Consider the following 26,851-nt stretch of genomic DNA (forward strand, 5'->3'; position numbering starts at 1 on the left):
CTAGTGGGAAACCTGTGCATGTTTGGATGAAAACAGCTGATTTCCTGGCAGAAATTGAAGAAAGACAAAGCTCTTCCTCAACATCTCAGTCTCTCTGGTTTTAGTTTTTATAGTAACCAGGCTTGAGAAGCTCAATTTCACAGACATGTTGTGGGAAATGGACTCATGTTCTTTCCAACTACTGCTGAGCTTCACTGTCTTTACCATCACTGTCGTCACCATAGACATAATATAAGAGTAGACCCCGCATTGGCTGCTCCGGCGCAGAAAATACAGCGCCATCTTGGAGAGGTCGTCCCTCCTACTTTGTTCAATCAAAACAGCAGAAGATGCCTCAGCACTGAGGGATATTGTTGTTCTGATCGATGGACTATTGATGTGAGGCTCCACAGACAACATTTCACAAGTAAGATGGACATATTATTGTGTATATATTGTGATTGGAATATTACTTTACTGTATTTATGTCCACCCGCGAGATACCAGCTAATATTAGCTACAGTGCTTGGTGTAATACGGGTTCAGCTGCTATGAAGGATAACTGAGATTCTGTAAATCTAAAAAAATTAATTATTCTCCAACATTGACTTAGATTATCTGACACAAGAGCCTATATTAGAAATGAAACAATGTAACGTACATTACAAAACTTATATTACCGTATTTTCCGCACTTTAAGACGCACCTAAAAACCTTCAATTTCCTCAAAAGCCGACAGTGCGTCTTATAATCCGGTGCTCCTTATATATGGACCAATATTGAGCCACAACAGGTCTAGCAACTACGGTAAGCAGCCGCCGACTTCATTTTCGCCTGTAGAAGAAGAAGCACGCTGTGCATGCTGGGATAGTTGAGCAGTTGGGCACAATATCGCAACACCAACACCGTGAGTGAAACAATGACTAGGGCAGCCTACTATATAAAGTACTCGGGGAACACTTCTTTATTATTACACATCCATATTTGTAGAGTACGGAACAAATCGCGTCCCGTATCGGTTCATTACTGGAAGGGTGGCAACCCTAACTGTAGCGTCTATTCTATGCGCCTTATATATGAAAAAAGTTTTAAAATAGGCCATTCATTGAAGGTGCATCTTATAGTGCAGAAAATACGGTACGTGTTACAACATTCACCAGCAAAGTTTACACAGGTGGTAAAGACTATTATTTATATGCAATTCTTTCACTAGTAAGATACATCCAAAATCTTCCGTTTTTGTTTTGAAAGTTTCATACAGACACGATGTGAGGAAGAAGAGGGAGAATCTATAAAGAGAGACAGATTCACTGCAGCACGGATGAATCTCATATCGGATTTTGGACTCAATCTCAGCTGCTGAATCTCTGAAGGTAGAACTCGTCGGCTGGAAAACATATATATATATATATGTATGTATATACATACATACATATAAACATGTGTCCAATATATATTATTCAGTATTAATCATTATTTATTTGTGCCATTATTAATTATTATTTATTTGTGTTTGTATAGTTATAAATATGTATTGATAATACTAAATAATTTATTAAATAAATTATGAACGGCTGTGTGCTTTGTAATATGCTCATCATACATCAATATCAGAATATTCCATTCCTATTCTACTGTTATAGCCACTAAGCATATTTAAATATGCTGAACTATGTATTAAAAACATACTTAAATAATACAATTGTTTATAAATGTAGCTTTGATAGATGTTTGAATATGGTTTCCAGTAACAAAAAAGCGTGTTATGATTGATTAAATGCGCTGATACGTCACTGTGCCGCTAAACACATAACGCTGAGCTCCAAGATGGCCGCTCTAAAGCTCGTCAGCAACAATAGAAGAGGGCGGTCCATGAGGCATCTATCCTTATATTATGTACCTGTAACATTCATGCATCACTAATTCTCTTGTTTTAATGTAAAATGCTCTGTACCTACTGCCATCTAGTGGTAAGAAAATGACATAACACTACTATAGCAGACACTCGAAAATGGCATTATTTGCAGATAATTAATTCAGTTTCAAAAAATCTTTTAAGATCAATTACCTTATTTTCCAGATTATAGAGCGCACCATACTATAAGCCGTACCTTCAAAAAAAAAAAAAAAAAAACTGGAAACGTACACTCCTGATCAAAATATTAAGACCAGTTAAAAAACTGCAAGAATTTGCATTTTGCACTATTGAATCTTAAGAAGGTTCTAAGTAGAGCTTCACAATGTTAAAAGAAGAAATCAGCGTAAGAGACACAAACTTTTGAGGGGAATTTATTAAAAACTGCATTTACACTCAAACGTGATTTTTTTCAGTTGATCAAAAGTTTAAGACCATAGCTCAAAAAAACCCGAAAACCCCCCAAACAGAAATCAAAGTGTCAATAAAAAGGACTCAGTAATGAGTAGCTCCACCATCTTGTTGATGACTTCAAACAATCGTTTAGGCTTGATGCCAGTGTGTCCAGGAGGCTAGTGGGAAAGTTGAAGATGGCTTCGGTTCCATCCACTGTCTGGAACTGATGTCCATTTTTAAACTTCCCTTGCCATCCATCCCCAAATGTTCTCAATTGGGTTTAGATCCGGAGAACATGCAGGACGGTCCAAAAGAGTGATGTTATTCTCTTGGAAGATCTCCTTTGTCAGGCAGGCTTTGTGAACTGCAGCATTGTCCTGTTGAAAAACCCAATCATTACCACACAGACGAGGGCCCTCAGTTATGAGGGATGCCCGCTGCAACATCTCCACATAGCCAGCTGCTGTTTGATGCCCCTGCACAACCTGAAGCTGTTCCATTGAAGGAAAACGCACCCCAAATCATGATGGCGCCCCCACCACTGTGCCGTGTAGAAAACATCTCAGGTGGGATCTCCTTGTTATGCCAGTAACGTTGGAAGCCATCAGGACCATCGAGGTTAAAATTTTCTCATCAGAGAAGATAACTTTCTTCCACCTTTCAATGTCCCATGTTTGGTGCACCCTTGCAAAGTCCAAACGGGCAATTTTGTGGCGTTGAAGACGTGGCCTTTGAAGACGTTTTTTGTTTCTGAAGCCCTTCTCTCGCAAATGCCGTCTGATGGTTATTGGGCTGCAGTCAGCAGTAATGGCCTTCATTTGGGTGGAGGATCATCCCGTGTCTTGACGGACAGCCAATCGGATCCTGCGGCTCAGAGCTGGTGACATTTTTTTGGGTCTACCACTTGACTTTTTTGTTCCATAACCCTCAGGATCATTTAAAAAATGCAAAATGACTGTCTTTCTGCGTCCAACCTCAGCAGCGATGGTACATTGTGAGAGGCTTTGCTTATGCAGCTCAACAATCCTACCACGTTCAAAGTCAGTGAGCTTTTCTGTTTTTGCCAATCAGGAGGTCTTGACAGTGTAAAGACTTGACAGAAAATGACATGGAATCCAGATTTTTGCACAGCTTTTGGCTTTTAAAGACTATGGTCTTAAACTTTTGATCAGCTGAAAAAATCATGTTTGTATCTAAATGCAGTTTTCAGAAAATTCCCTGCTCAAAAGTTCTTGTATCTTGCACTGATTTTTTCCTTTTCCAATAGTGCAAATTCTTGCAATTTTTGACTGACTGGTCTTAAGATTTTGATCAGGAGTGTACATAAACTGCACCGGGCTATAAGCCGCTGGTATCTCTGTTGCTCTCGATTTTCCATAAGGACCCAGCAGAGGGTTGCGTCCTAATAAATCTGCTGGATATATTAAGGCCGCAGCCTTCTGTCTCCAAAGCCGAACCACGGTTTTGTTCACCAGAGCTTACCTGCAGTGGCTCCATTTCCCTCCTGTACTGCCAGATCGATAGCACTCAACTTAAAAGCTGCATCATATGAGTTTGAAAACATTTCTCCAAACGTGCTTGTTCTAAAAATCAAAATTAGCGCTTTCTTCTTTGATTTACAATTTTGACTTCGTATGATTCACTTCCTGCTAAAGGGCCCCCTGGTGGTTGAAGAAAAATCCACAGAAAAGCCGCACTAGGACAAGCCACATGGTTCAAACCTTAGGAAAAAAGTAGTGGCTTATAGCCCGGAAAATACGTTAGGTGAAATTGGATAATTTCCACGGCACACCTGATGATCACTCACTAACAGTGGTTGAAAAACACTGGTCTAGCTTTAATATATCCTGCTGAGGATTCCATATGAATGCAGCTCTCAACCAACTCATGTGGTTGTCTACTTGTGTTGTGTAGCAAAAACTGAAGTTGATCACGATCATTACCGGTACAACTCTCGATTCCATGTTCAATGGCTTCAATAAAAGATCTGCATTCCAACAGTTCTCCATTAAATATTGGTATGGTGAGATCTGGAAGAAATTATGACTTATGGTTCTTCACCAGGTACTCTGTGACATGGGCTTTTTGTGAAATAGCTAGGCAAAGCCCATCTAGTACGTGGAGCAAGTGTTTTTTGACTATTGTAGATTTCTAAATAATGAAGCCATCAGCTTGACACTCTCCGTATTTCTCCTTCTGTCCACTTGATGTTGAAATGACAAAAAAAAAAACAGACTGGATCCTCATAAAGTTAAACGGTTTACTTCAAAAATAAAAATAATACAAATGTTACTTTTATGCAAAAAGAATAAAGAATAAAACTAACCCTAACTCTCTAGCCACACCCTTAAATGCAAACAGATATGTACATTTACTAGAACGCCTTAGTAGTCTAATTAACACATTTGTATGCATTAGAAGTTTAACTAGTAATAATTTTTATTCAGGGTTTCCCCCAGTGTATTATAAGCCTGGCGGCCCGCCATGCTTTACTAGCCATGCCGCCAAGCTAAGCGTTGCTGTTTACGCTTCTAGGAAAATAATTTTTTTTTTTTTTTAATTTAATTGTTTTTTCTTTTTTTTTTTAAAGCTGGGCTGCAAGCGTCTCCTTATCTCTTAGCATTTCACTAGCAGAACAGATTTATTCCTAAAGGATAGGTTTATAATAGATAGGTTTATAGTTTATGCATTTAAAGCCAGCAGCGCGCGGACCAATCAGCGCACAGCTGGCGCCTCTGCGCTTTGAATCGCGCGCTGCTGCTGCTTTACTTCAGCGCGGCTCGCGCGCCTCCTTTCACTCAAACTGGACACAGACTGACCTGTATGGATATTTACATCAACCTACTGTGAGGAATTCTGATCCTTTGGAGAACTCTGGGTAAGAGTTTAAAGCCCGCCGCGTTAGCTCTGGTTGCGCAGCTCAATGTGAACCGCAGGAATAACTTGTAGCGAATTCAGAGGTCGCGTAGTGGAGCGGTGAGAATGATTTATCTTTGTGAACGAACAATTATATGCGGTGTTTCCATCTCAACGCGCTGCCCAGCCTGTGGCTCTGTGTCCGTCTTCCCTGTAAAGTTTATGGTCCCGGTTGGCCGGAGCGTTAGTGGATAACGAGCAGCGCTAACCTCATCATGCAGGTTCAGCCCGCTGAGGAGCTTTCGCGCTCTTCTCGGAGTCACGCATCACGCTCATTTTATATTGTTTTATTATTATTTTTCCGGTTACACGATGCATCAAACCATATCAAATGCGTTGTCTACTTAGAGTTAATATGCGCGGCCACACGGAGATCTGAGAAACTCGTCCCATAAACTCGACCAACCAGAATAGTTTCTGTGACGCTTATTAAAAACTCAAGACACGAAATGGAAGAACTACTCAAGCCACATTAGCAGCATTGAATGAAATCTCCCGTTTGTTGGGCATCTCTGCGTAGTGCAGCAGATTACCTCATCATGCAGGGCCGGTCCAAGGCTGTATGAGGCCTGGAGCAGAATCTGACTTAGGGGCCCCTTTTGTTGCTAAAAAATATCAGCACCTCTAACAGGTTCTGTGTTAGATTTAGTGAAAAATGGGAGAAGGGAATAGTTTAATTGGCCAGCCTAAAAAGCAATAAGTTATTATCGCAGTTTACTCATTTGTATTTGTAAATTCAAAGATTAAACTCACATCATCAGATTGTTGCTACGGTTACAAAACAATCTAACTATGAATATTGTTCTTTGAAGTTTTACTAAGTAAACTTGCCAGCTCCTTAAAATCTTGTATATAAAATGTTAAACAATTGAATAAAATTTAACAATAATCTCAATGAACAAGCGTTACATTTATGTATCTGTGGTCTGTTTTAAATTATTAGCATTTATGGGGCCCCTGAAGCCCTTCGGGGCCTGATGGAGCCACTGACTTAATTTGGATTAAACAGAAGTGCAAATTTGTTGTTTTTAGACCAATTGTGGATTTAAATAGCATTTCACTGGAGATCTTTTCCCGTAACATATAATTACACAGTAGTACTTTTACATTTCCTGTCAACTTAACATCTTTTAATACAAAAACACGGTGGACCGCCGGTGGACCGACCCGACGCCCCGACCACAGGGCTTATGTTTTCTGGGGGAAACCCTGTTATCCTAATAAACAAATTATCATAACAAATATAAACTTCATTTATTCTTAAGGTCTGAATGAACTAAAATTGAATTTAAGCTTCTACAGTGGGAGTTGGTACTTTTCTTTCCGTTTTATTCACTACAGTCTGTCATATGCTTTATTTAGTTTTTTCTTTGTCCTTTTATTATTATTTGTGTCTTCAGTGTTGTACAGAACTTTGGTTAAGCAAGTTCTTTTTAAGTGCTGTAGAAATAAACTGGTTTTTGCTTTCTGAACTTTAACTGTCGACACATAAAGCACACATTCGCTGGAAAGAAGGTGTTTTTGTGCACCTCACCCTGGTCTCCACTGTTGTCTGTTTCACAATGTTCTCCAACCTCTGCTGATGGTTCTTGGTCGGTTTCGGCCCTGCACTCCTTTTTTCTTCCTCTTTCTTCACAACAAACATATGCAGCATATCACAAATTATAAGTACAGTTTCATACACAGTCAGCTTTGTTGTGACTAAACGGGCGGTGGCATCTAACCGTAGCAGGGTTCCTCTGAAGCATCATCTGCTCAGCTCTCCTCATCTTCTCCTGCTCCATTTCTCTGCTGATGGTCTGTTTGGCCTGATAAGTCAGCTGGCGACGCGGCGGCAGGCCCGGAAACCTCACCACCTCCTCCACATGCCTGCACACACAACAAACTTAACATGTGATGGCAAGCAGCTGAACACAAACTACTCCAACTTAACTGTTGAATAGTGATCTGGTCTTGTCTGCAGAGTTGATATAAAACAAAAAATCTAACAAAATGTTGAAACTGGCTTATTTACCACAGGGTTCTATCTGATTGCTTCATTCAAACTCATGAGGGCAGTTTCATGAGTGCACTCATGAAACTGAGTGCACTCAGTGGGCACTCAGTCAGCCATGCACCCCCTGGACTGGAAGCTATTTTTTGTTGGTTTTTTTTTTTTTTTTTACCTCAGAGTGGCCAACTTTCTATTATTCCTATCTTGGTTTGATGCGGTAGGGGCTCCTTCACTTCCCATATTAGTGCCCTCTGTACCCTGCACGTTTTTCAGCCAGAAGGATCCCTCGAAGGGTTCAGCCCCATCCAACTATCGGCCAATAACCTGTCTCTCTACAACATGGAAGCTCTTGTCAGGCATCATAGCGGCTAAAATAAGCGGGCACATGGATAAATACATGAGCAAGGCACAGAAGGGCATAGGCATAAATAGCAGAGGAGCCAAACACCAACTCCTTGTAGACCACACAGTCGCCCGAGACTGCAAAACCCGACACACCAACCTGTGCACTGCTTGGATTGATTACAAGAAAGCCTATGACTCAATGCCACACACTTGGATCATTGAATGCTTAGAGATGTACAACATCAATAGGACTCTAAGAACCTTCATTGCAAACTCGATGGGGCTGTGGAAAACCACCCTTGAAGCCAACTGCAAACCACTTGCACAAGTGTCTATCAAATGTGGGATATACCAAGGAGATGCTCTGTCCCCACTGCTGTTCTGCATAGACCTGAACCCCCTCAGCCAAATCATCAACAAGACTGGCTACGGATACCGACTCAAGAATGGGGCCACGATCAGTCACCTCCTCTACATGGATGACATCAAGCTGTACGCCAAGAGCGAGCGAGACATCGACTCACTGATCCACACCACCAGGATCTACAGCACTGACATTGGGATGTCATTCGGACTAGACAAGTGTGGTCGGATGGTTACAAAGAGAGGGAAGGTCGCCCACACAGAAGGGGTCTCAGTCCCAGGAGGAACAATAGCAGATATAGAGCACAGTTACAAATACCTGGGAATACCACAAGCAAATGGCAACCTCGATTACACAGTAATACTTGTAAAGTAATTACACAGTAATACTGTGTAATTATACAGTATTTATATTATATATAAATACTGTGTAATTAAATGTAATACTGTGTAATTATATGTGTAATTATTTGCAGGAAATGTTAAGTTGACATTTCCTGTCAACTTAACATCTTTTAATACAAAAACACGGTGGACCGCCGGTGGACCGACTTGACGCCCCGACTTGACGCCCTGACCACCGGGCTTAAGTTTTCTGGGGGAATCCCTGATTCAGTCAGGAATATCGGTGGTCGGGGAAATGACACAATGAAGCAAAGAATCTGAGAAGGGGATGCAAAGTTTTGATATTAATTGAAAACACTACAAGAGCAAGATAACAAGGTCCAGGGGAATCATATTTTACAGGTCAGTAAAAAGCTTTAGTTAAAAATATAAAAAGTGGGGAGTAGGGTAGTTATGCTGCAGCTTAACTTTGACAAACTTAACGTAGCTTACCCATGCTGCGCAGTTCGGTGTATTTCGGTTCAGTTTGTACAAAAATAAGGCGATCCAAACATCTACTGTGTGAGATTATCAGTGGAGCAGGCATTTAAATTAGCTAATTAACCACCACGAGCATTCAGGCAATTACTTCTTAACAATTTTAAAATAAAAATCAAGCCTGACTCCTGGAAATGTTGTCTGTCGGTTGTCATGACAACGGATCTGCGTGACGTTAGGCTACCAGAATGGTTTTAAGTTGTTCTCCTCTGTTTCTTCGTCCCTGTAGTTGCATCATTTGTTCATAGAACATGGTGATTTCAAAGCAATCATCAAATAGGATGAAATATTTTATAGAGCATAGGAGTCAAAGTTTGGAGACTACAATCATTTTTGTGACAGATTCCTGCTCATCTTGGATTGGAATCCAGTAATATATTATTTTATAATATATATGTTGCTATATTATATATACCATATATATTATTTAATTTGCCTTTGGGATTATTAAAGTATTTTTTAATTTGAACTGAATGTGTTAACGGTCAGTCTACAACCCAACTGCCCCAACCAACCCCAAAACGTTCTACTCAAAGTCTTGACGAGCAGAGACAAAGATGTGACTTGCAGTGGCGTTTTTTTGATATGGGGAACATGGGCAACTGCCCAGGGTGGCATCTTGTGGTGAGGCGGGGCTCAATTTTGTAACTGTTTTCAACTGCAGGCAAGCATTGAGCCAATATACAGACTCATTCCATAATCAATCAATCAATCAAATTTTATTTGTATAGCACATTTTAACAGCAAGGCATTTCAAAGTGCTTTACATAATTAAAATAAAAACAGAATAAACAGTGAGAAAGAGATTTAAAAAAATAAAGATAAAAACATTAAAACCCGTGCCCCTTTTAGGACTTCAGTTAAACGTTGTTTAACTGAGACTCTAACACTCTGGGACTTTAGTCAAAAACACCGTTTGACAAGGACTCCAACCTCTAGGCTTTTAGTTGAACGCCGTCAACTGGGACTCTAAACCCCGTAGGACTTCAGTTATCGTCGTTTAACTGGGACGTTTCCGGGGGGCTTTACATCATTAAAACGGAAACAGTGAGAAAGAGAAATAAAAAGAAATTAAAAAGTAAAGATAAAAACATTAAAGAGATTAAAAAAAAAAGATTAAAAAGGTAAAAACATCAGAGACATCAAAACCCACTCTAACCCTAATTTAGCCATAAGCAACTCTAAACAGGTGGGTTTTAAGTTGAGATTTAAAGGCACCCAATGTTTCAGCTGTTTTACAGTTTTCTGGAAGTTTGTTCCAAATCTATGGTGCATAGAAACTGAATGCTGCTTCTTCTCGTTTGGTTCTGGTTCTGGGGATGCATAGCAGAACCAGAACCAGAAGATCTGAGGGGTCTAGACCAGTGTTTCTCAACATTTTTGGGCCAGCGCCCCTCTAGCCTTTATCCAGGTCCCTCACCGCCCCCCACCAAAGAATTTGTAGGCTACTTTGCACTGACCATTATTTTATTATTATTACTATCACTATTGTAGATGTTTTGATTTTTTTGCTTGTTTCTGTATTTATTATCAAAAATAATTTCCCAGAGAACAAAAAAGCCATGGGAATAGTCCATTGCAAGTGTCATGGAGTCATCAGCCTCATGACATTAACACTGACATGAAAAATAATAGAGGTGTGCCGATCGATCGGTCACCAATCATAATCAGGCCGATTTTCGTGAAAAAGTGCATGATTGGTGATCGGCGTTCATTGGCTCTTGTTACCGATACCGATCACCTGCATCTCATTTAGATGCCTGCCTATCCTGCTGGTCTCCTCTTTCCTTCACTCTGCGCAAACGCGCAGCAACAAATCCTCAAAATGCATCAACACAGCGAAGCTAATACGACATAAAAACAATGCCATACTTGACGGAGTTTGGCTACATCGAGGCTCACTGCAGTAAAAAAGACATATGGAGGATCAGATAGCAGGTAAAGCAGCACAGCTACAAACACTCACCCAGATTAGCATGACGGTCAGAAAGCTAAACAAATAACCCGCAAAATTATTTAAGTCTTGGAGCTGCGATGTAAGACGCTGGTTCTGCTCTCGCTGTTGAACCGCTGCTACGCGCTACAGGTAGTAATATTTCATAGACAGAGCGCCGCTTCTGCTCCACCTGGTAGTGACTCTCACACTGAACCTCTGCTTAAAGCTGCAGCATCTAACCTAAAAAAATACATTTTACATACGTATTAAAACTTTCGCTGTCCTAACATGAGACAGATAATCTCTAAAAAAATTATTGATCTCCTCCCTGCTCTGCATAATTACTCCACTCAGTCAGAAACAGCCACTCAGAACTAGCAGTAATCAGCTAGCCGCCATGCTATCAGGAAGTTTTCATTCAGTAACTCAGGATTGTTTATTGTAATGGATCCTGATTTGCCTTTGAATGTTAAGTTTTATACTTGAATTTTTTTGGCTGTTAAAGATAGTATTACTGATAGTACAATCTGCAGAATGTCTGTTTTGTTTAGTTTTCTTCTTGGAAAAAGTTATTAAAAACAAGTTTTTGTCTGAAATGAAGGTGAATTCATGGTTACTTTTTCCACATAATGTAACCAGTAGTGCTTATGATTAAAAAAATAATAATAATAATAATTATGTGATCGGTATCGGTGATCGGCCCTCATGGGTGATCGGTATCGGCAGGAAAAAACCTGATCGGCACATCTCTAAAAAATAATATTGAAGAAATAAATATATCAAATCTAATTAAAAACATAAATAAGTGATAAGTTCTTTGCTGTTATGGTCTGTAAGATATATTTATTCTCAGTATTAGATATGGTTTCAGCAAACCCATGACACTTCAACAATATTATTTTACCTTTTATCTGGAAATAGTGCGGTATCGCCCACGTTGAGAACCGCTAGTCTAGACAGTTGGTACAGCAATAACAGATCTTTAAGGTATTGTGGTGCTAAACCGTTCAGTGATTTATAAACTAACAGTATTTTAAAGTCTATTCTCTGAGCTACAGGGAGCCAGTGTAGGGACTTTAAAACTGGTGTTATGTCTCTATCTTCCTGGTTTTAGTCAGAACAGCAGCAGCAGCTTCTGGATCAGCTGCAGCTGTTTGATTGATTTATTAGTCAGACCTGTGAAGACGCTGTTGCAGTAATCAATGCGGCTAAAGATAAACGCATGGATGAATTTCTCTAGATCGTGCTGAGACATCAGTCCTCTAATCCTGGAGATGTTCTTCAGGTGATAGAAGGCCGACTTTGTGACTGTCTTAATGTGGCTCTGAAGGTTCAGGTCAGAGTCCATCACTACTCCCAGGTTTCGGGCTGATCGCTGGTTTTTAGTTGTAATAACTGAAGCTGTGCATTGATTCTGGTTTGCTCATCTTTAGGTCCAAAGATAATAACTTCAGTTTTGTTTCTGTTCAGCTGGAGAAAGTGTTAGCACATCCACACATTGATCTGTTCTAAGCATCTATTCAGTGATTGGATGGGGTCAAAGGTCACCTGGTGACATTGTGATGTAGAGCTGTGTATCATCCGTGTAGTTATGGTAGCTGATCTTATTTCCTGTTATAACCTGAGCCAGTGGGAGCATATAAATATTGAAGAGAAGGGGTCCTAGGATTTAACCTTGGGGTACCTCACATGTGACCTCTGACCTCTCTGATGAGAAGTTTCCGATTGAAACAAAGAAATCCCTGTTCTTTATGTAAGATTCAAACCAGTGGAGCACCAGACCGGAGAGTCCGACCCAACTCTCCAGTCGATTCAGTAAAATGTCGTGGTCAACAGTGTCGAAAGCTGCACTGAGGTCCAACAGAACCAGCACTGTGGTTCTCCCAGTCTGTATTTAGATGGATATCATTGAACACTTTGACTAGGCCGTCTCCGTGCTGTGGTGAGCACGAAAACCAGACTGGAAGGAGTCAAAGCAGTTTGTTATTGTTAGGAAGTTATTTAATTGTTTAAACAGCTTTTTCAATAATTTTGCTGATGAATGGGAGGTCAGAGGTCGGCCTGTAATTCTGCAGTAGTGATTTGTCTAGATTGTTCTTTTTTATCAGTGGTTTGATAACTGCTGTTTTCAAAGCCTGGGGAAAACACCTGAAGAGAGCGATGAGTTACTATTTGGATCAGATCAGTAGCAACGACAGGCAGGACTTTCTTAAAGAAATGTGTGGGTAGGACATCCAGACAGCTTAATTGACTTATAATTTCTTCTAGGGTTTTATAATTTAGTAGTTGAAATTGGGTCATTTTTCCTGCATTTGTTTTGTGTGGGCACAGCATTGGTACTGACTTTGGAGTAGATGTGCAGATTAATCCTCTGATCTGTTGAATTTTCTCTGAAAAGAAACTGGAAAATTTGTTGCAGGCGGCAATAGATTGAAGTTCAGGTGGCAACGTCATTGGAGGATTTTGTAAGCCTGTCAACAGTAGCAAATAAAGCTCGAGCGTTGTTAGTGTTTTTGTTTATGACATCTGCAAAGAAAGCTACTTATCTCCGTCACTATAACTTAAGAGTGAGGAAGGGGCGCTGCAGAGCGGTCTATGGAGTAGGACGTGGTTTTTGGTAGCTCCTGCCAATTTCGTTTAAAATGTTTATTCAACTGTGCTTTTCTTTGTAAACCAAGTCTCTGTCAATTGCTTTGCATTTTGGTTTCACGTATATATCTTTTTTTTGTACCAACAATGTCGGGAAGGGGAAAATCTCGAACTATTCAGACGCAGCTAAAGTCATGCTCGCAGGCCTCGGCTTCTTCGCCGCCAGACCCATGTGTTGTGACCGCTCCGACTCAGATGAACCCGGTCGCCGACACCCTCAAGCTTGAACTACTGGCATCTTTGAAAGAAGATATCGCTGGCATTAAGAAGGAACTTCAAGAGGTGCTTGGAGAGGCGTTATCATCCATTAAAGCCGAGGTACAAGCCGTGAAAAAGCAGCTAGCAAGTGACCATGCCGCTACTGATGCTAAACTGGTTAAGCTAGCGGCTACGGTGGGGGATGTGGAGGAGGCGCTCACGGGGTGCACTGATGACATTACTGGTATGAAAACTACACTGGAGCGGCTTACGGCTAAGGTCATCATGTTGGAAGACAAGTGTGAGGACTTGGAGTCAAGATCGCGCCGCAACAATATCAGGATCATCGGCGTGGAGGAGGCCGTTGGCTCCTGCTCGCCCACCGCTGTGGCTGCGCTGCTGAAGGAAGCGCTTGGGCTGGAAAAGGAACCGCTGGTGGACCGGTCTCATCGCTCTCTACAACCCAAACCCAAACCAGGCGAACGACCTCGAGTAATTGTGTGCAGACTTCATTACTACAGTGACTGTCTGGACATTTTACGTCGGTCCAGGGAGCGCCAGCGGATTAAAGTAGGAGCCGCGACTATATCGATTTTTCCAGATCACACTGCTAAGGTTGCCCGGGCTCGAGCCCTTCAACGAGGTGAAGCGGCAACTTTGTGGCATCGAAGGCATCAGGTACGGACTTTTCTACTCAGCGAAGCTGCGCATTACTTACAATGGAGTTGTAAAGGAGTTTACTGCATCCGAGGACGCAAAGCAATACGTTCAGACTCTGATTTCTGAGTGAACCCGACTCGCTCTTAATGAGCCCTGGTCACAGATAGTTTGGGTGAATATATAGTTCTTAACTTATTTAGACCTGAGGCTCAGATTACATCACTGGGAAATTAAAGTTTTGGTTATATCCTGTGTAGTTTAGAAATTAATAATGCTCGTGTGCATCTATACTGATATTGTTTTGTAGTACCTTTCTCCATTAAGTGGGGACTATGTGGTTTTCAACCTTGTTGCAATATAATGATAATAATAGTAATCTTAAAGTAGTATAATAATGCACATACTAATGTTTCAATTTGGAGGTTGGTGGGGACTATTAGCCGGTTTTTGTTAAATACACTTCCGGGCTTTTTCGCTCTGCTTTATCTCCGTGTTCACATTTTATTGTGAATAACTGTCGTGTGTAGCACTGCTATCTCCATTGTTCTGTTTTCATGGAGACTTTGGGTGTTGTTTTGTCATGGGTTTATTTTTGGGCATGGGTAGCGGGGAGGACCATCTCAGCTCTTTATGGTTGTTTTTTTATTTTGTTAAATGATTAATACCGCTGTAGACCCCGGTATGGCAGGACCAGGCACTTCTCTTCGTTTCATTAGCTGGAATATCAAGGGCATGGGTCACCCTGTTAAAAGATCAAAAGTCTTTTCCCACCTCAAGCGGTTAAAACCTTCGGTAGTGTTTCTACAAGAGACTCATCTACGTATCAATGATCATAATAGGTTACGTTGCTCCTGGATGAATCAGGTTTTTCATTCGGATTTTAATTCCAAATCAAGAGGAGTAGCCATTTTGATTAGTAAAACAGTACAATTCTCACCCACGGATGTCATAGCTGATAAATATGGTAGATACGTGATAGTCGCTGGAACATTAATGCAGAAAAAGGTTCTTTTGGTAAATGTATATGCTCCAAACTTTGATGACGCTGAGTTTGCAAATAGATTGTTGAGCAGCCTCCCTTTTTTGGATTCGCATTCGTTAATTTTAGGGGGAGACTTAAATTGTGTAATTGATCCAAATTTAGACCGATCTAATCCCCGAAAGTTAACTAAATCTTTAATGGCTCAAGCATTTTCTGATTTTATGAGGCAGAATGGTCTTATTGACCCGTGGAGATGTCGAAACCCAACCAGTAGAAAATTTTCTCTCTTTTCTGGGGTGCATCACTCTTATTCCAGAATCGATTATTTTTTTATTGACCAGACTCTCAATTCATGTGTAACTTTCTCTGATTATATGAGTATAATAATATCTGACCACGCTCCATTAGTATTAGACATTCAGTTGTCGTCTTACAAACGTAGCCGACCTTTGTGGCGGTTTAATTCTCTTTTACTGGCAGATGAAGAATTTTGCGGCTTTATTTCTAATGCAATTGATGAGTTTCTGTTGTTTAATAAGAACGACTCCACCTCTCATTCACTGTTATGGGAAACACTTAAGTCTTATCTTAGAGGACAAATAATTTCATATACGTCTCTGTCTAATAAAAGACATAACTCAAGGCTTATTGAACTGGCAACGGCTATTGCTAAACTCGATCAAAGATGTGCCACAGATCCTTCACCAGAATTATTTAAAGAGCGTATGGGTGTTCAATCAGAGATTGAATTAATTTCCACTAAGGAGGCTACTTTTGAGCAGTAAAGGTTCATACTATGAATACGGTGACAAAGCTGGCCGGTTACTGGCACACCAGTTACGGCGTCAAGTTAACTCTCGTATAATACCTAATATTCAAAATACCCAACAGGTAATTACAAACGACCCCATCGAAATTAATGACACTTTTAAATCATTTTATTCTTCTTTATATTCATCAGAATTTCCCACAGATAATAATAAAATGAAGGAATTTCTTCAAAATGTATCAACTCCTGCTATTGATATGGATACTGCCAGGAGCATGGATTCTTCACTCAGCCTTGTGGAAGTAATAAATTCAATAAAAGCGCTGCAGTCAAATAAAGCCCCTGGCCCCGATGGGTTTCCCATTGAATTTTATAAAAGGTTTATAGAAAAATTGGCACCACTATTACTGGATTTGTTTAATGAATCTTTAGGACGTAAGACTTTACCTCCAACATTAACACAGGCTACTATAGTTTTACTTCACAAAAAAGGCAAGGACCCAACTTCATGTGGTTCTTACAGACCACTGTCCCTGTTGAATGTAGATGTAAAGGTACTAGCCAAGTTGGTAGCTTCTCGGCTGGAGAAGACGCTCCCAGTGGTTATATCTGAGGAGCAAAATGGCTTTGTCAAGGGGCGTCAATTATTTTTTAATACACGCACTCTTTTTAATGTTATCTATTCAAAGCATTCTTCGGACGAACCCGAAATAGTAATTTCCTTTGATGCTGAAAAAGCATTTGACAGGGTGGAGTGGGAATACTTGTTCGCGGTTTTGAAGAAGTTTGGATTTGGTGATACTTTTGTTTCTTGGATTCGTCTCCTTTATGCATCTCCCAAGGCTAGTGTCCGCACGAATGATGTATACTCAGATTATTTCTCTCTTGGGCGTGGAACACGCCAAGGGTGCCCGTTATCACCATTGCTCTTCATTATGGCGATTGAGCCTTTGTCCATCGCATTGCGTACATCCCCCTCTTTTAGAGGAATTTTTCGAAATGGAACAGAATATAAATTGTCCCTATACGCAGATGATCTGTTGCTATATGTATCTAATCCCACTACCTCCGTCCCTACTATCGTGAGTATCTTAAATAATTTTAGCTCTTTTTCAGGCTACAAATTGAATTTGGAAAAGAGTGAATGCTTCCCTATAAACACTACTTCTGGTGGTCTTCAACAATCTGATGTCCCTTTCAAACTCTGTCCCACAGGATTTAAATATCTTGGTATAAATGTGACACGCTCTTTATCTGGCCTTGCCTCTGCTAACTTTTCGCTTCTCATAACAAAAACAGCATCTGATTTCCAGAGTTGGGGTAATCTTCCCCTCTCCCTTTTGGGTAGGATTAATATTGTCAAGATGAATGTCTTACCCAAATTTCTTTTTTTATTTCAGTCTATTCCTCTTTTTATGCCAAAAATCTTTTTTGATTCCTTAGACAGGTTGATTAATGGCTTTATTTGGAATGGGAAACCTCCTCGAGTTCGTAAAACATTATTGTAAAGATGCAGACTCAGTGGCGGGCTTGCATTGCCTGATTTTCAATCATATTATTGGGCTGCTCACATACACAAAATCAATTATTGGTTAAAATTATCCAGCTCTCCTTGGTGTAAATTAGAGCTATCGTCGTGTAATGGGTCTTCACTATCTGGCCTAATTTTTTCTTCGCTACCTATAAAACCCTCTCTCTACACTAATAATCAAGTTGTACTTAATACGCTGAAAGTCTGGTTTCAATTTAGAAAGCACTTTAAGTTTGCTGCTGCCTCATCTTTATCCCCCTTGATTAACAACCATTTGTTTCCTCCATCTCTTTCTGACCCATCGTTTTCTGTTTGGTATGACAGAGGTTTAAAACAATTGAGAAACTTACATGCATCAGGAGTATTTGATAGCTTTGCGGACTTATCTTCCAAATACAGTTTACCCGGTACACATTTGTTTCGATACTTACAAATTCGGAATTTTGTCTCTAAATGTTTGCCTAATTTTCCTTCTATGCCCCCTGAACAGCCCTGGGAAAAGATTGTTGCATACAATCCACTTCAGAAAGGTACGACTTCTAAGATTTATAGTTTTATTCTAAAGCTGAGAGTGAATTCTAGCGTCAAAATTAAAAATACATGGGAAAAGGAGTTGGGAATCCAGCTGACCCAGGATAACTGGGAGGACGTAATTGATAGAATCCGATCTTCCTCTTCCTGTGCTCGTCTTAGTTTGATCCAATTTAAAGTTGTACATAGGATCCATTTCTCTAAATCTAGGCTTTCTCAGATTTACCCGGATGTGGTAGATATATGTGATAAATGCAAAGGCTCCCCATGCAATCTTGGCCACATGTTCTTTCTTTGTCCCAAATTATATAATTTTTGGTCCAATTACTTCACAATTATGTCCTCTGTTCTGTGTGTAAATTTGCAACCTTGTCCATTGGTCGCCATATTCGGTATCCTCAACCCCACTTCAGTGCTAAGTTCTGCTCAATTGGAAGTTGTAGCTTTTACATCATTGTTGGCTAGACGTACTTTACTGCTACACTGGAAGTCTGAAAAATGTCCTTCAATATCTCTCTGGGTTAGAGACATGATGTTTTTTTTGAAGCTTGAGAAAATCAAATACACCCTTCGAGGGTCTACACAGAAGTTTTACCAAAAATGGCAATGTTTTCTTTCTTATTTTTCCAACTTGAGGGCTTTGCCCGACTGAAGGTGCCTGTAGCTGAATATTGATTTGGTTATAAAAATGGGTTGTCATATCGGATTAATGACATATTTATTTGTTTATTTTCTCTTCTATCAGGTTGACATTGAGCTGAGATGGGGGGGGGAATGTTGGTTTTCTTTTTTGGTTGGAGGGTTGGAGGAGGGTTGGGTGGGGAGCTGAAACTGTTGGATCGTAATTTCGGAACTTTTATTTCTGTACAATGCCTCTATTATTGTACTGTGTATCGATCATCATGTGTTCAAAATGAGAGGTATTGTGTGTATATGTGTATGTAAGTTCATATATACATGTATAAAAAAAAAAAAAGGTAAGCAGGATGAAATGTTACCTTTGTTTCATTTTGAACACATGTATGTGTTCAGTCATCTCTTGACTGAGTAAAACACTTAAAGATTTTTTCAAGAAATCTTAAAAAAAAAAAAAAAAAAAAAAAAGAGTGAGGAAGAAGAGTAGATTTGATTAAATGTTTCTGCTGTGTTTTCTGTGAAAGTACGCTTTGTTTGTCCAAGTGGGTTAACGGATAAAGAACTGTCAAAGATAACAGGGCGACGTCAGTTACAGAAACATTGGAAATATTCACACCCTTACTGATAACCAGGCCCAGTGTGTGTCCTTGAGTGTGTGTTGCTTGTTTGACATGTTGTGTTAGACCAAAACTCTAATATATTAAAGAGCTTTTTTGCCCCTCGGTCTTGGGGGTTGTCAACATGAATGTTGAAATCACCAACAATCAAACAATCGTAATCAATACATATGAGAGATAGAAGTTCATTCAAGTCCATAAAGAAACCTTCCTCATATGTTGGGGTTTTGTATAAAGTTAGTGTGAAAGTTCATTTGTGGCCTTTTACCTCAATTCCAAGATATTCAAAAGACATAAAATTACCCAGAGATTTTACTACAGTTTATGGTATTCTTAAATATTGAAGCCACGCCTCCGCCTTTTTTGTGTTTTCTATTTTCACTTAAAAAATTGTACGTAGGAGGCGTTGATTCAATTAGTACGAGTGTAGGAGCAGAAACGAAGGGGGGAAGGGGGGAAGGAGGAGCGGAACCAGTCATTCTGTCCCCAGTAGATGTTTTATCACTTTGTTCTGGGACACTTTGCTCCTGATAAGCGGAGGCTTCCATCCTAGTCAGACATCCTTAAGCCTGTTCTTCTGAAGCGATGGTCACATTGTTGTTCTTGTTGATAAAATGAAAAATGTTTGCAGTGAGCAGCCTTATTTCGTGTTTGTTAAGATTGCGTCCGCCTCTTCCAAAGAGGTGAAAGCGCTGCCAGTAGATCCAGAAGTTATCGATGAAGGTCACTGAGCTGGCAGAGCAGGTTTTAATCAGCCATTTGTTTATCATGTCCAGCCTGGAATGTTTTTTGTCTCCCCATTGAGGCGATGGAATTGGACCACTGAGAAATATCTTCATTTTAAATTTTCCCATAGTGTCCAGAACAGTGGTCCCCAAACTTTTTCCTGTGAGGGCCACATAACTTGCGCGTTTCTTGATTGATTTTTGCCCAGAAAGCACATGGGCAAAAACCGTTAGTGAAACGGTCACTGGGACTGACTAGTATATATTCCATTGAGGGAAAGTAACTTTAACATATGAACATTAGGCTCGTTTTGAAGTATAAGCTGCTACTTACAGGCATTGCTTCGAAGAATTCGACCTGGAATGCGGCGTTCATAACAAACATAACAAATCTGCTCTACCGCTAGCAACTGATTAAATAACATAAAAGTCAAGCAGTTCCCTAAAAGTCCAACAGATGGCAGCAATGTGCCATGCAAAACAAAACACCCACAGTTTACAGGACACACTTCCTGCTAAAGAGCCCCCTGGTGGTTGAAGAAAAATTGTTCAGGGGGCCGGACCAAATGTGGAGGTGGGCCGGATCCGGCCCGCGGGCCGTAGTTTGGGGACCACTGGTCCAGAAGAATATTAAAGTCCTTTTTCAGAATCTCTGATTTTTGCTTTGTCAGATTGTTGGCTCCAACATGCACAACTAAAGTCTCAATGTTTGGCTGATCAGTGGTTAGAGAGAGCACTTTGCGAGTCAAATCAGATACAGTGTCACCAAGAAAAGAAACCACTCTCGTGTTCTTGGGATTGCAAACATGACTGATTCCATTTACTGTCTCATCTCCAACAATAAGTACTCTTGGCATACCTTTCGTTTTCCTGGTGGTCACTTTGTCCTTCGGAGCTTTGTGCGGTGGATGCGTTGGTTTAGCCTCATTGCTGATGTTTGAAGGTGGGTTTTCACTCAGAGACTCAGGCTGGAGTGCAGAAAATCTGTTTTTCAGTGGGATTCCCACGGAGTCAGAATGTTTTGAGGCTCGGGCTGGTCGCTTTATCCTTGCGAGCGGGGTCGGTGGAGCCGTTTTGGTTCCAGCTGCTTGTTTGCTATTCTTTGGCGGAGCAGGTGTTGAGGTTGAAGGTGGGTTTCGGCTCAGAGCCGGCCACGCTGATTCATCCAGGTGAGGGGTTCTCCCCGTTAGTCGTCTCATGGGATCTGCAGTGTGAGACTTTTGTTTTGGCTTGGCTCCCTGAGCGATCCAGGGTGAGCTGCTTGGTGCGGGGTGTACGACCTCTCCGCTGATTTGAGGAAGAGTTGTTTCATATCCACAGGTAGCGTTGATCTCAAAGTTCACCTCCAGCCGTTGAATCTTTGTTTCTAAAAACTGAAGTCATTCTAGAATACTGCTAATGTCCCAGGGGTTGGAGGGGAGCATTTTGCTCTAGTTCAACTTGGAGGTGAAGAAAAGTGAGGTAAAAATAAAAGTGAGAAAATCTCCCGGTCCTTAGGTTTGAAGTAATCCAGTTATGATGTCGATAATGTAAATATAACCATAAAAATTGTGACTTTAAAAATAATTCACAGGCAAATAATTCACAGGCAAAGTTATCAGTAAGGACGAGAGAGAGCAGGATAAGCTGTTCCTCCTTTAGCTGCCAGAACAACAATCTCATAAATTAGAATATGACTAAAAAGTTCATTTTTAGTAATTCCATCACCAAGTGAAAGACGTAATGTTTCTACATCTTTATATCTCTTAGTATGTTTAATATATTCTAAAAGGTTTTTATTTTCAATAAGTACTATTAATCTGACAAGCCTCATCAGATTGTATATCCTAAGTTTTTGAGTAAGACAGCCTGGCATTCACATTTGGTTTTCACCTCATTCTTTGCACAAAAAAGGCCTTCTAGGGTGCACTATCCCTACCCACCCCCTGACTGTTCCCCATCAATTGCAACTCAAAGTCACACCCTTGTTTAACTTACTTGAGTTGCTGCGGTGTTCAGACGCCAGAGAACCTCAGCTCTGAGTGCAACAAAATAGGGATCCGCTTCTCCACAAGAAATAAGCATCAATGGAAAATTCAGAATATTTTAAGGCGTGATGAAAAACATGCCACCTTTTGTTACCTTTTACTGGCCTTAATTTTAGCTAATTTAATTTACTACCTTTTACTCCCACGCAGAAACTCTGTAAAAACAACATTTTGTGTGGCCCTTTCCAGATAGCACACGATGGTATGAACGTTGAATTATAGTCAGAATAGTTGATTTTTGGTTAATGTCAACAACTGACGGTGGATCAACCAACAAACAATCATTCAATTCTAGCCAATTAACTAATGTTGAAAAGATGTAATTGAATCAATGGTTTGTGGTCGAATTCTAATGACTAAAATGCCAATGCATAATCCAGTATTTTTCAACACAAATGTGCATGTAGATCCACATTCATTTGATGGTTGAATCAACATTGATATAGTGTCAATTATGGTTGAAACCCTAATGTTGATTAAACATGCAAGTCACCGACCACTTTCAATTTTGTTTCAATGTCAGGCTTCAATGTAGATTCAATGTTTCTGCCTGACATTGTTTTAATGTTGTGTCACTCGTATTGTGCTACCTGGGTCAGGTTCTCTGGTAGATCATTACACAAACGGGGGTCATTTTACTGCTTATTTGGCATCCAGACTAACGGCACCAATGTTCACAAAGCATTGGTGAACATTAGGTCTGCTTTGTGAACATTGGTGCCTTTATTCCAGTGGTTCTTAACCTTTTTTGAGGTACCGAACCCCCTCGTTTCATATGCGCATTCACCGAATCCTTCTTATATAGCACTTTTCCAATCAGTTTTGACAACTCAAAGCGCTTTACACTAGTCACATTCACCCATTCGCACTCACAAGCGCTCACACATTTATACACTGATACACAGATCGGTAGGCAATTTGGGGTTAAATGCCTTGCCCAAAGGCACATCAACATGAGGTAGGAGGAAGCTGGACTCAAACCTACAACCTTCTGATTGCAAGATGACTACTCTACCCACACAGCTACAGTCGTCCCCTACTTTGGCATTCAAGACAATAATTCTGAATGTCACACCGCCAGAACAACACATAAAATAAGAAAAAAAACATAAGTCGTAATAAAGCTTCCAGTTCATACTCATCTAGACCTGGAAAATAACATTAGCAAATTCTAAAGTTTTCCCAAACGCAAACTAACAAACTTTACTTACATTTTCTTTAGGGATGCACCAATATAAAAATGTGGGCTTGTATTGATATTGGATATTAAAGATGATCCCTCCAGATCCAAAACCAGAGCAGTCCAATGACATATGTCCACTTGTGCCAAACATTTAGGCTGCCTTTGATGTCAACCACTCATTTCCAAACTGCCCTTCTCTACCAGTCACAGGGTGGTGTTGTGGTGTGCCAGTGAGGGCAGGTACAGGAAGGTGTAGATCAGGAGCAGCAGCAGCAGAGCCAACACCAGGGGCAAGCACCAGTCATTGGTGACCAGCACCTCATCACAGCGAGCCTGCAGGAAGGAGCCGTCCTGGACGCCCGGCTGCTCTTCAGCCAGCCGCAGCATGCCTGGAGAATCACAGCCTGACAAACCGTTAGCCTCACACAGGCTCGGGAATCGTTGAAACACGACGTGGAACTGAATAAAAGTCCCAAACATGAATACAGCCTCCAAATCTAGCACTGTTCTAACACATTCCTGCTCCAGAAACATTGAATTCCGCCATATGTCATCTGAGCCCAATTCTTAGTCAATCCCACTCTACAACAGTAATGAGGCTTTGCCGTCTGCGAGCCTGTTCTGACACAACAACGGTCACACACACGCACACACACACACACATGTTTGTCAGGCTATCTTTGTGGGGACTTTCCATTGACTTCCATTCATTTCTACACCCCAACCCTAGCCCTCACCATTACATACTTAACCCTCACACCTTAGTCCTAAACCTAAACCCCAACCCAAAAACAGCATTTCCCCTTGTGGAGACAGTGGGTCCCCACAACATAATATGTGTCAGGAAAGTTGTCCCCACAAGGCATTAAATCCCTTGTGATGTGTGTGTGTCCATGTGTTTGTGTGCACGCACACACACTCCAGGTAATAAAGGGATTATTCTCTAAGCTGTTATGCAGAGAAACCACAGTGTGGACTACCGCAGTGACCTTCAACACCCCAACAGCTCACACATCTGCTCAGTAAGTTTCCCTCCCCACTGGCTGGTGGGCAGCAGGTGGTTTGTTTAGGTGTGTGTGTACTCACGGCTCCAGCATGAAGGTGTACTGCCCCTCAGGTGTGCGATCCTGCCTGTATGAGAGGTTGTAAGCCAGCATGGTGTTGATCAGCTCCCGCATCAATTCCTTCTCTCTGCTGCTAAAAAGCTGAGGATTCACCTAAAAGTAGCAAATACTGCACATTGAGCAGGTGTTTAGTGCAAAAAAGGATCAACATATTGAAATGGCAGGTTTTTGTGGTATTGAATTGAAACATGATCAATCATTCTTCCAAGACATGTGCAAGACATGTGACCATGTCTTGCACAATTCAACCAAAACTAAAAAACTTTTTTTTTTTGAGAAGATTGGGGCATTGTCTGCATTCAACTTCTATGTACCACAAATCTAGAACTTTTTTTCAGTCTCTCCCCTGGTATGCAACCCATTTGCAAATGAACACTAAAGCTATAACTGACACTAGTAAAAACTAAACAAAGAATTTTCAAAAACCAACTAAACTAAGAAACAAATTACTAGAACTAATAAAAATTTAAATAGAATTGAAAATCTGAACTCAAAATCCGAAAATCAAAACTAAATAAAACTAGAAGTGTAAGCAGTTATCGGCAGCTTCCAAACCTGACCCAACAAGCCCACCCCTGACCCCGGTCCTCTGCCTCCCCTCGTCCTGTCAGCTTGGTGTTGCCAGGAATAGTCGTACATTGGTTGAGTTCGGAATTTGCAGAACAATGCTCACTCCTTAAAGGTGGTATTACAAACAGGGGCGCCATATAGGGGGGAAAAGTTAGGACAATTCCAAGGGCCCTTGACCGATAGGGGACCCTCCCACAAAAAATTATTTCATGTTTCTTACAGAAATAGAAAAGAAATGGGAGGCCCTGTCAATTACAAAATGAATCATGTAGTGTTTTTTAAATATCTTTATCAATAAAAATTAAATGATATCCCCTCCCAGACCAAAACTCATCTATATTTTCATTGAACCCCCTGCGTATCTGCCTGAAATGGTTTGTTCTAGCTTAGCACACTTGACGGTGTTCAGCAGCAGTCAGTAGAAGACAAGAGCAACTGTGGCAGTTAATATGCTGCCTAGAAAAATAGTAAAATCAGGTTTTCAAAAGAGAGAAAAGACAAGTGTCAATTTATGACCCAGTTTTTCTCCAAGAGAGGTGAGTAGACTGACATTATCAACCATTTAGCATAGTTAGTTAAGCTACAGACTACAATTTGCCTCCATTTCACTAGCATTTAATGAATTAAAGAATTTAACATCATTTTCATATATTTAACTTGTCCCTGTATCTATTATCACACTTAACAGATGAGTCAGTCAGCAGCAGCTCTAACCACCATATCAGCAGAACTCCGTACCCCTGTCCCAGTGTAAAAGGTGAGCAACACTGTGCCCAGTGACAATCTAGTTAGCATCATTTTAGGGATTTTTCCCATCTCTATAACTTCTTTACAATTACTCAACAAAAACTACGTGTTTATTACTCACAGAAATCAAAACAATCTTTAGAAAATCTTCCATTAGCCCATCTAGAAGTAAGTGAATGAGGTATGGTAATTTTATTTATATAGCACATTTTCAGCAACAAGGCCATTCATAGTGATTTACATGAATTAAAAGAAAATACAAACAAAATAAACCAAAGAAAAAAAGAGGAAAGAGATCAAAAGAAAACTAATCTAATGTTGATTTAGTATGTAAAATAAGTGCTCCTCTTCAAGGTTACTAATGCCCCTTTTCCACCGGCCCGCCCGGCTCGGTTCGGCTCGGCTCGCTTTCCTTGTGTTCCCACCGGCCTTTTCAACGGGGCTGGCGCTGCTTTTTTGGGTCCTGCTTCAGAGCAGGGTCAGCAGGGCCAGCCCGGGTTTGGTAGGTGACGCAAGCTTCGCTGCTGTTCACTGATTGGCCGAGGGCGTGGTCAGAAGAGCGAGGCGAAGAGAGAAGAAAAATGAAGGCGCAACGTTTGAAACTCGCTGCAACACGGAAGTGATGGAAGATACAAACAAGCCGTGAACTAAAAGATGCCGGCTTTTTTCTTTGCTTCGGATTTCAATATTCAGCGGCAGCTCGATGGAGCGTAAGGAATGAGTCGCTTTTCTGACCGTAGTGGAGAGAATGGAAAGCCTCGTTAGCCGCTTCGGAGCCCCTCGGTGAACACCGACTCAGACGCAGCTAACGCCGCTGCTGCTGTCCAGCCAGGTGAGCAGTTTGTAGATATATCCGTCTGGTTGTTACTACATTTAAGGTTGCATACATACAGTCATGGACGACATTTAAAACACAAAGCCTGCTGTATTTTTATTGCTCAAACACAACATGCGCATTTTCTGAAGACACTCAGTTGCACATTACAGTAATAAATAACTCAATATTGTACAGCATGTTACCATCATTTGTTTATCTTTGTGTGAATCTACGAGCTTCAATTGTTTCTCATTTTGCTGTTGCATCTGAGTTTCCCCCATTGCGAGATAATAAAAAATGTCATATGACATCCTATTGTAAAATGGCTAGATATCAGTTCTTAATCAATTTGTTATGAAT

At 40.7% G+C, this 26,851-nt stretch overlaps 1 protein-coding gene across 2 annotated transcripts in view; it reads right to left on the bottom strand.

Moving 5' to 3' along the window:
* The window catches only part of chtf18 (CTF18, chromosome transmission fidelity factor 18 homolog (S. cerevisiae)), a 52,982-nt gene that overhangs the window by 6,598 nt on the left and 19,533 nt on the right, over positions 1–26,851 (bottom strand). For both annotated transcript variants that reach the window (XM_017304684.2, XM_008405941.3), the window contains exons 18-20: positions 24,320–24,450; positions 6,931–7,075; positions 6,741–6,836 (exon numbers count right to left, since the gene is read on the bottom strand). In XM_017304684.2, the coding sequence (XP_017160173.2) occupies positions 6,741–6,836; positions 6,931–7,075; positions 24,320–24,450 (372 nt within the window). The remainder of the gene's footprint in view (positions 1–6,740; positions 6,837–6,930; positions 7,076–24,319; positions 24,451–26,851) is intronic.

This window comes from Poecilia reticulata, chromosome 1, assembly GCF_904066995.2.
Source record: "Poecilia reticulata chromosome 1, P_reticulata-male-v2, whole genome shotgun sequence".
Classification (NCBI taxonomy): Eukaryota; Metazoa; Chordata; class Actinopteri; order Cyprinodontiformes; family Poeciliidae; genus Poecilia; species Poecilia reticulata.